At 26.2% G+C, this 8,709-nt stretch overlaps 3 protein-coding genes across 3 annotated transcripts; 1 reads left to right on the top strand and 2 right to left on the bottom strand.

Annotated features, from left to right (window-relative positions):
* Positions 1-292: 292 nt before the first annotated feature.
* DICPUDRAFT_55909 (uncharacterized protein) lies at positions 293-3,957 on the top strand (the record flags this gene model as incomplete). Its single annotated transcript, XM_003289115.1, has 3 exons — positions 293-681; positions 1,838-2,087; positions 2,215-3,957. Exons 2-3 carry the CDS (start codon positions 1,842-1,844, stop codon positions 3,955-3,957), a joined length of 1,989 nt encoding a protein of 662 aa, XP_003289163.1. The 5' UTR covers positions 293-681; positions 1,838-1,841.
* A 413-nt stretch (positions 3,958-4,370) lies between these two features.
* Positions 4,371-6,404, bottom strand: DICPUDRAFT_55908 (uncharacterized protein). Its single transcript, XM_003289108.1, has 2 exons — positions 6,323-6,404; positions 4,371-6,067 (listed from the first exon to the last, which is right to left on the bottom strand). The coding sequence occupies exons 1-2, from the start codon at positions 6,377-6,379 to the stop codon at positions 4,400-4,402; spliced, it is 1,725 nt and encodes a 574-aa protein (XP_003289156.1). The 5' UTR covers positions 6,380-6,404; the 3' UTR covers positions 4,371-4,399.
* A 256-nt stretch (positions 6,405-6,660) lies between these two features.
* Positions 6,661-8,103, bottom strand: DICPUDRAFT_35212 (uncharacterized protein; the record flags this gene model as incomplete). The annotated part of the gene is made up of 2 exons (XM_003289107.1): positions 6,661-6,824; positions 6,888-8,103. The coding sequence occupies 2 exons, from the start codon at positions 8,101-8,103 to the stop codon at positions 6,661-6,663; spliced, it is 1,380 nt and encodes a 459-aa protein (XP_003289155.1).
* Between the last annotated feature and the right edge of the window lie 606 nt (positions 8,104-8,709).

Here is an 8,709-nt window from a genome sequence, read left to right as displayed (position 1 = left end):
AAAGGTAAAAGATATATTAAAAGAACTAAATGAAAAAGTTGAACTCATTGATATATCAATTAAAACAATTATTGAAAACGAACCCAAATCAAGAGTATTTGGAAACAATGATGAGGGAAGAGTACCAGTATTAACACGTCCAAGAAGGTTTAGAAAATCAAAAGCTAAAAATAGAGAAAACCAACTTAGATCCTCTTTAGAAAGTACAAACTCCCAAAGCAACAACAATACTATTTGTAATAACAATAGCTCCAACTGTGATGATTCAAAGAAAAAACAAATAGATAATATAGCAAATAAAAAAAGAAAAATTAGTGGAGAACTTAAACAATGCACCAGTTGTGGTACCACATCATCACCTGAATGGAGAAAAGGACCCGCCGGTATACAAAGTCTTTGTAATGCATGTGGTCTTTATTTTGCTAAACTCTTAAGAAGAGAGGCTTCTCTTTCATTAAAACCTGAAAAAAGCATTGTAACTGTTAAAGATTTATTGTGTGCAAAAGATCAAAAAACCCAAGTAAATAGCCAATTAACAATTTTTTTAAATTCAATTGAACAAAATCAATTAATTTTAAATCAACAAAACAATAATAATAATAATAATAATAATAATAATAATAATAATAATAATAATAATAATAATAATAATAATAATAATAATAATAATAACAAACAATAGTTTTAATATGTAAATAATTTTTTTCTTTTTTTTCCCCTGTAAATAAAATCCGATATTTAAAAAAAAAAAAAATCAATCATAATGATTTATTTTACTTTTCATTTATATTAAACTTTGTTAATTATTAAATTTTATACCTGGTAAATTTAAATTAATTTAAATCTCTTTTGTTATTTAACTTCATCAGAAATTAAAAAGAAAATAAACTTCAAAATTTAGGAAAGTAAAAAAAAAAAAAAAAAAAAAAAAAAAAAAAAAAAAAAAAAATTTTTGAAAAAAAAAAATTTTTTTTTTATTTCCCGATGGATTTTAAAAAATAAAAGAAAAATATTTTAATTATTTTTAAATTGGATTAAAAAAATAATAGAAATAAAAATAATTAAATTAAAATTTCAAACATCACCCGAACCAATTTTTTTTTGGGGGTTTTTTTTTGGGTTTTTTTTTAAGTTTTTTTTTTTGGGCCGGAGGGGAGAATTTTACCATTAAAAAAAAAGTATCTGCAGAACCCTGGTAACAATTACTCTCAATTTTCGTTTTTTAAAAAAAAATTTTTTATTTTTATTTTTTTTTTAAAAAAAATTTTTAATTTTATTTTTTAAAATTTAAAATTTTTTTGTGTCGTTATTGCTTTTTTTTTTTTATTTTTTTTTTATTTTTTAGAAAAACAAAAAAAACAAAACAAAATATACACTATTAATACTGCCATCCAACGATAGTTGCAATTGTAGAAACTTAATAGCAATCACCCCACTAATAATAACCATTATTTGTTTTTGTTTCAGTGTTTAAAAAAAACCTTTTTTTGTTAATTTATTTTCTTTTTTTTTGAAAAATTAAATCTTATAATTTTTAAAAAAAAACAAAAAAAAACAAAAAAAAAGATACCACAGTTCCCCACATATATATAAATAAACAAATTATTTTAAATTAAAATAATTTTTTATTTTTATTTTTAATTTTGAGCGTGTGTGTTTTATTAATAAAATACATTTATTGTTCTTTTTTTTTCTATAAAAAAATTAAGTTATACTTTTTTTTTTTTAAAATTCATAAATAGTAATAATATAGAATAATAATAATAATATAAATATATAAAATGGGTAGAGACAAAGAGACAGAACCACTTATTAGTGGTGATAAAGATCCATATAGTTTTATGTATCCAGGTAGCGGCAGCGTTTCAACTTTAAATATTAATGCAGGCAGCGGATCATCCTATCCAATGGATAATGTACTCACACACAGAAATCATTCAGATATTGGCGAAAGCGAAGATGTTTTAGTTGGTACAGAAGCAAAAATGGATTTATCAGGCTCACAAGTCGATAAAATTGAAGTTTTAGATGGTTCAGATGAACATAAGATGGGTCAATTATTTGCAACTGCTATTTGTGGTAATGATGTAAATATTTTTATTCCTTAAAAAAAAAAAAAAAAAAAAAATTTATCAAAAAATTAATTAAATTTATTTATTTTATAAAATCTCAAAAACTTAAATTAATCAAATTCGAAATTAATAAAAAATATAGATTACCAGTTCAATTTTTTATACATCATCATTATGCACAGCAGCAGCAGGAAAATATGCACCAGTATCATTAAGTATTGTTATTATTGTACTTTATTTATTTAGAAAGGTTTATGGTGAAGTTGGTAGCGCATTACCATTGAACGGTGGTGCTTACAATGTACTTTTAAATACTACAACCAAACAAGTTGCAGCTGTTGCCGCTGCACTTACTATGATTTCATATATGGCAACAGCAGTAGTATCAGCAGAATCAGCAATGTCATATTTACAAGTTTTATGGGAAGGATGTAATGTTAAAGCAGCAACTATTATTCTTTTAGGTATTTTTGCAGTTTTAAATCTTATTGGTATCAGTGAATCTGCCGTTGTAGCTTTTGTTATTTTTGCAATCCACATTGTTACTCTCACAATTTTCGTTGTCGGAGGTTTCATTCTCTTCTTTATGAAGCACGAAACTACATTCCCAATCTTAAGAGAAAATTGGTATAACCCAGACGGCGATTGCCCAACAGTAAACAATCAAACCGTTGTTCCATTCTATCAAGATAAAAACTTTGCTAAAGAAATCTATTTTGGTTTTGGCGCTGCTATGCTTGGTGTTACTGGTTTTGAAACCTCATCAAATTTCATCGAACAACAAGAGCCAGGTGTATTCCCAAAAACTCTTAGAAATATGTGGATTATTGTCAGTATTTTCAATCCTTTAATTGGTTTCTTAAATTTATGCTTTGAAAGAGTTTGTGTTATTGCCTCAGATACATCCGGTGGTATTTTAGCAAAAGTTGCTGGTGTTGCTTTTGGCGAATGGTTCAAAATGTGGGTCGGTATTGATGCTGTACTAGTATTAGCTGGTTCAGTACTTACTTCATACGTTGGTGTCATTGGTTTAGTTCGTCGTATGGCTTTAGATCGTGTTCTTCCACAATTCCTCATCCAAACCAATCCATTCAGAAAGACTACTCATTGGATTATTATTTTATTCTTTGGTATTTGTTCATCATTGTTTTTAATTGTCGATGGTAATACCGATGTTTTAAGTGGTGTCTATACTGTAGCTTTCCTTGGTGTAATGTCATTATTTGCTATTGGTAACATGTTATTAAAATACAAACGTTCATCTCTCAGAAGAGAAATTAAATCTCCATGGATAGGTGTATTAATTGCACTTTGCTCTGTTATTATGGGTTTGGCTGCTAACATTATTAGAGAAGCTCAAATTGTTTACTATTTCGGTATTTACTTCCTTGTCACTATTTTCATCATTATGTTAATGTTTATTCGTGCCCGTATCCTCAAGATGTTCCTCTTCTTTACTCAAATTATTTTATCTGGTGCCGGTAGAGACCGTGTTTCAGCTTGGTTAGGTGACTCTATTAAAAAAATCAATTCCCAACCAATTATTTTCTTTGCCTCAAAAGATGATCCAGCTTATTTAAATAAAGCTATCCTCTATATTAGAGATAACGAATCTACCAATTGGGTAAAAGTAGTCCACTGTTGCGACATTGAAGAGTCCTCTGACTCATTCTCTAGCACTATGGAATTTTTAGATAAGTGTTATCCAAAGATCAGATTAGATTTAATTAGGGTAAATGCTTCATTCACTCCAGAAACTGTTCAAAAAATTTCTCAATCCATGCAAATTCCAAAGAACTTTATGTTCATCTCTTGTCCAAAAGATCAAACTGTTCCACATAGTATTGGTGACTTTGGTGGTGTTCGTATGATTACCAGTTTCTAAAAAAAAAAAACAAACAAACAAACAAACAAACAAATATACAACATGTCCGATTTAAATCAACATTTCCGAATTTTCAATTTTTATATATATTAAACGAAAAATAATCATTTCTTTTTTTTTTTTAAATGTACAATATTTTATAAAAATTATTTTAATATTAATTTAATAATGTTATTATATATTTAAAAATATATTTTAAAAATCCCCTCCCCTACAGATAATATTATTTCTTTTAAAATTAAATAATTTTAATTTTAAAGAAATAATAATTAAAAATTATAAAAATAATAAAAAAAAAAAAAATTTAACCATAAAAAACATTTGTAGTATTTATTTTTAATTAATTTGATCAAAAAAATTTTGATTGGAACCAAGATTTTTATTAAAAAAAAAAAAAAAAAAAAAAAAGATTTAGTTTTTATATTTAATATATTTTATTTTTTTACATTCTAAATACACCAAAGCCATTTTCTGGTGGATTGATTGGTTGATTTAAACAAGCACTTAAACTTAAAGCAATAACACTACGGGTATCTTGTGGCTCGATGACACCATCATCCCAACAACGAGCTGAACTGTAATAGATTGAACCTTCTTTTTCGTATTTATCAGAGATTGGTTTTTTGAATGCAGCCTCTTCTTCGGCTGGCCATTGTTTACCTTCTTTAGCCATATTATCTTTTTGGATTTGAGCTAAAACTGAGGCAGCTTGTTCACCACCCATAACAGAGATTTTGGCATTTGGCCACATATACATGAAACGTGGTGAGTATGAACGACCACACATACCATAATTACCAGCACCAAAACTACCACCAACAACAACAGTGATCTTTGGAACTCTGGCGGTAGCAACAGCCATAACTAATTTAGCACCATCTTTAGCGATACCTTTGCTTTCATAAGCTTTACCAACCATAAAACCAGTGATATTTTGAAGGAATAATAATGGAATGCCTCTTTGGTTGCATAATTCGATGAAATGAGCACCTTTAAGAGCACTTTCGCTGAAAAGAATACCGTTATTGGCGACAATACCAACTGGCATACCGTGAACACGGGCAAAACCACAAATTAAAGTGGTACCATAGAGTTCTTTGAACTCATCGAAACGACTACCATCAACAACACGGGCAATAACCTTACGCATATCGAAATTTTTCTTTAAATCTGATGGAACAATACCGCTAAGTTCGTGAGATGGATAAAGTGGTTCTTCAACTGGAGTAATTGTAACGGATGGTTGTTTCTTTCTGTTAAGATTTGAAACGATACGACGAGTGATAGCAAGGGCTTCAGCATCATCACGAGCATAATGATCAGTTACACCGGATGTTCTACAATGGAGATCGGCACCACCTAAATCTTCGGCAGAGACAACTTCACCAGTAGCAGCTTTGACAAGTGGTGGACCACCTAAAAAGATTGTACCAGTACCTTTAACGATAACAGATTCATCAGCCATAGCTGGTACGTAAGCACCACCAGCAGTGCAAGAACCCATAACAACAGCAATTTGTGGAATTCTCTTTGATGACATATTGGCTTGATTATAGAAAATACGGCCGAAATGATCACGATCTGGGAAAACATCAGCTTGACGTGGTAAATTGGCACCACCACTATCAACTAAATAAATACATGGTAAATTATTTTCTAATGCAATCTCTTGAGCTCTTAAATGTTTTTTAACAGTGATTGGGAAATAAGTACCACCTTTGACTGTACTATCATTAGCAACAATAACACATTCTTGACCATGAATTTTACCGATACCAGTAATAATACCACCGGCTGGAACTTCATCTTTACCATACATATCAAAACCTGCTAATTGTGAAAACTCTAAAAATGGTGATCCAGTATCAATAAGTGCATCAATACGTTCACGTGCTAACATTTTTCCTCTTTGTTTATTCTTTTGATTTAATTTTTCACCACCACCTAATTTAATCTTTTCGAGATGTTGATTTAATTCTTTAACTGTTTCCATCATACTACTTAAATTGGTTTTGAATTCAACTGAATTTTTATCAACTGTACCATCTAAAATATTGAATGATTTTTCTGTGGTAGTTGATGTAAATTTATTATTTAATAAAACATTTCTCTAAAAAAAAATAAATAATAATATTAGTTAATTATCTTTATTAATAATACTATTATAAATATGATTTATCATTATTAATATTTAATAATTATTTATTATTATTTATTTTTTATTAGTTATCAGTTATTAGTTATATAATTTTTTATGTGTTATAATTATGATCATTAATTTATGTTTATGTTTAGTTTTTAAATTATTGTGTAAAACAGTGTGTATTCATCAAAATTATTTTTATTAAAACAAATATTATATTACATTTAATGAAGCAAATAATTGCTTATTTTTTCTTAAATTTGAAACACCTCTTATCATTTTTTTCTTTCTTTTTAAAGTTAAGTGTGTGTTAAATTAATTAAAATGAAAAAAAAAAAGATTTGGTTTGTTTAAAAAAAAAATATAATGAATTTGAAAAAATTTTAAAAAAAAAAATTAAAAAAAAAAAAATTAAAAAAAAAAAAATTAAAAAATAAAATAAAAAAAAGTAAAGAAATTTCGGTCGTTTCGTGATGTGAAAAAAATAAAATGATACAATATATTATATGATCATTTTACTTTTTTTTTTTTTTTTTTCTGTTTTATTTAAATTTAAATTCTTATGGTAATTTACCAGAGATTAAATTTATATAAGCTCTTTGAAATTCTTTGATTATAATTAATAATTTATCTCTTTGTATACATCTTGTTACATTATGACCTTCTACACAGTCTTTTATATAAAATAAATCTTTCATATCGTTATATGAAAGTTTGCATGGGCCTTTTTGACCTTCATCATCACTGTCATCACTACCACTGCTGCTGCCACTACTATTATTTAAACCTATATTTATTGAAAATCTGTCACTATTATTTTTATCATTCTCGATTGGTTTTTTATTGTTTATTGGATCTTTTGTATCCTCTGCAATATTTATCATTGAGTATCTATAATTGAAAATGTAACCATAATATTGAAAAAAGAAAATTAAAATTTCTGCAAGTTCACTCTTTTTCGATTTTGTTTCCGCTATTTCTAAAGATGATTGATCTGATTCTTTTAATTGATTATATGGTAATAAACGGCTTTTTAATTGAAGTATATGTATGATCATATTGGTAATTGAGTATGAAGATAATGTTCCTAATGATGCGTCGTTTATACCATGTTTTGAAGCCCAATGTTTTAAAAATATAACTAATGATGGTAAAAGGGATGGGGAGTGATTACAAAATTCTCTTACAACCTGTGTGTTTCCAGAGTCTTTAGTCAATGTGATATCGCAATCGAATTGAGTTTTTGGATCGTAAAATTTTATAATTGGGACCTTTGCAAATGGAATTGGTTGCACTCTTTCCATACCATAGAATCTAAGTACCTGTGCCATTTTGTAAACCCATTGACGCATTTCATTGTTCTTTAAATTTTTCTCTACAATCATTACCATGTCGATATCACTTTTGCTTAATGCTAAATCTACCGATGATGAACCAAATATCCTGAACTCAATCTTGCCATAAGGTATTAATTGCCTATCGTATTTAATTTCATCCATTCTTCTGAGTATAACTGTACGATCACGATAGCATTTGGCTTGCTCTACTACCATATTTACTTTTTCTGATAAATCTATTAATTGAGTATCGGTTAAATTTTGCTTTTTAACTTTTTTCAATAACTCATTATTAAATTTACTATCTTTGCCTGTTAATAATTGTTTGTTCTCTTCTAAAATCTTTAAATTTTGTTTTCTCCAATACAATTCTTTATCATCTTTACTGAGTGTTTCTAAAGTAATTAATTCTTTCTTTTCAAATTCTCTTCTTTTCTTTCTATTCGATATTTCATGATTATCATTTGTTTTTTGTTTTTTAAAATGATTATCATTATGACTATTATTATTATGAGTATTATTATTATTATAATTATGATTATTACTATTATGAAGTGTTTTATTTGTATGTTTTGATTTCTTTAAAAACCTATCTATTGGTGACCCAGCTGTTACTGTTTTATTTACTTTTTTCTCTTGTTTATTATTAAATGGTCTTTTATTCATTTTTTTTTCTCCTTCAAAAATTATTATCTATAAAAATATATTGCTGTTTTTTATTTATTTAAAATGTACATGTAAAAAAGTTATTATTAAAAATAATAATATTGTTTATCGGAGATTTGTGTGTGTGAATTATTAACAAATAATAATTTTTTTTTCGTTTTTTAAATTTTTTTAAATTTTTTTTATTTTATTTTTATTAAAATTTTTATTTTTTTTTTTTATTTTTTTATTTTAGTTTTGCATTATCATAATTTAATTATATAATTACTATATTTATAAATAGTGAATATATTTAAAAAATTATTATAAAATAGAAATATCAAAAAAAAACAAAGTTTAAACTTTATCTGTATTTAAATAATTTTATAAAAATCCTCTTGTGGAACACAAATTTGATTTATGTTTTTTTAAAAAATATCAAAAATTTAAAAATAAATACTAATTGAGTGTGTGTGTGGTAATAAGTTATTCTTTTATTTTTATAAAAACTATATTTTTTTAAGACCGATATTTATCTTTTTTTTTCATTTTTAATTTATTATAATAATACATTAAAGATATTATTATTTTTTTTTTTTGTTCTTTTTTAATTTTTTTAAATTTTGT

Source organism: Dictyostelium purpureum (genome assembly GCF_000190715.1).
Source record: "Dictyostelium purpureum unplaced genomic scaffold DICPUscaffold_162, whole genome shotgun sequence".
Lineage (NCBI taxonomy): Eukaryota > Evosea > Eumycetozoa > Dictyosteliales > Dictyosteliaceae > Dictyostelium > Dictyostelium purpureum.
This window is presented reverse-complemented; position numbering and strand designations above follow the sequence as displayed.

Excerpts from the sequence above, each read along its gene's own strand:
- DICPUDRAFT_55908 (XM_003289108.1), bottom strand. The coding sequence starts at position 6,379 with ATGATAAGAGGTGTTTCAAATTTAAGAAAAAATAAGCAATTATTTGCT. Across the intron at positions 6,068-6,322 it reads AATTATTTGCTTCATTAAAT|AGAAATGTTTTATTAAATAA; the intron begins GTAATATAATAT and ends ATTTTTTTTTAG.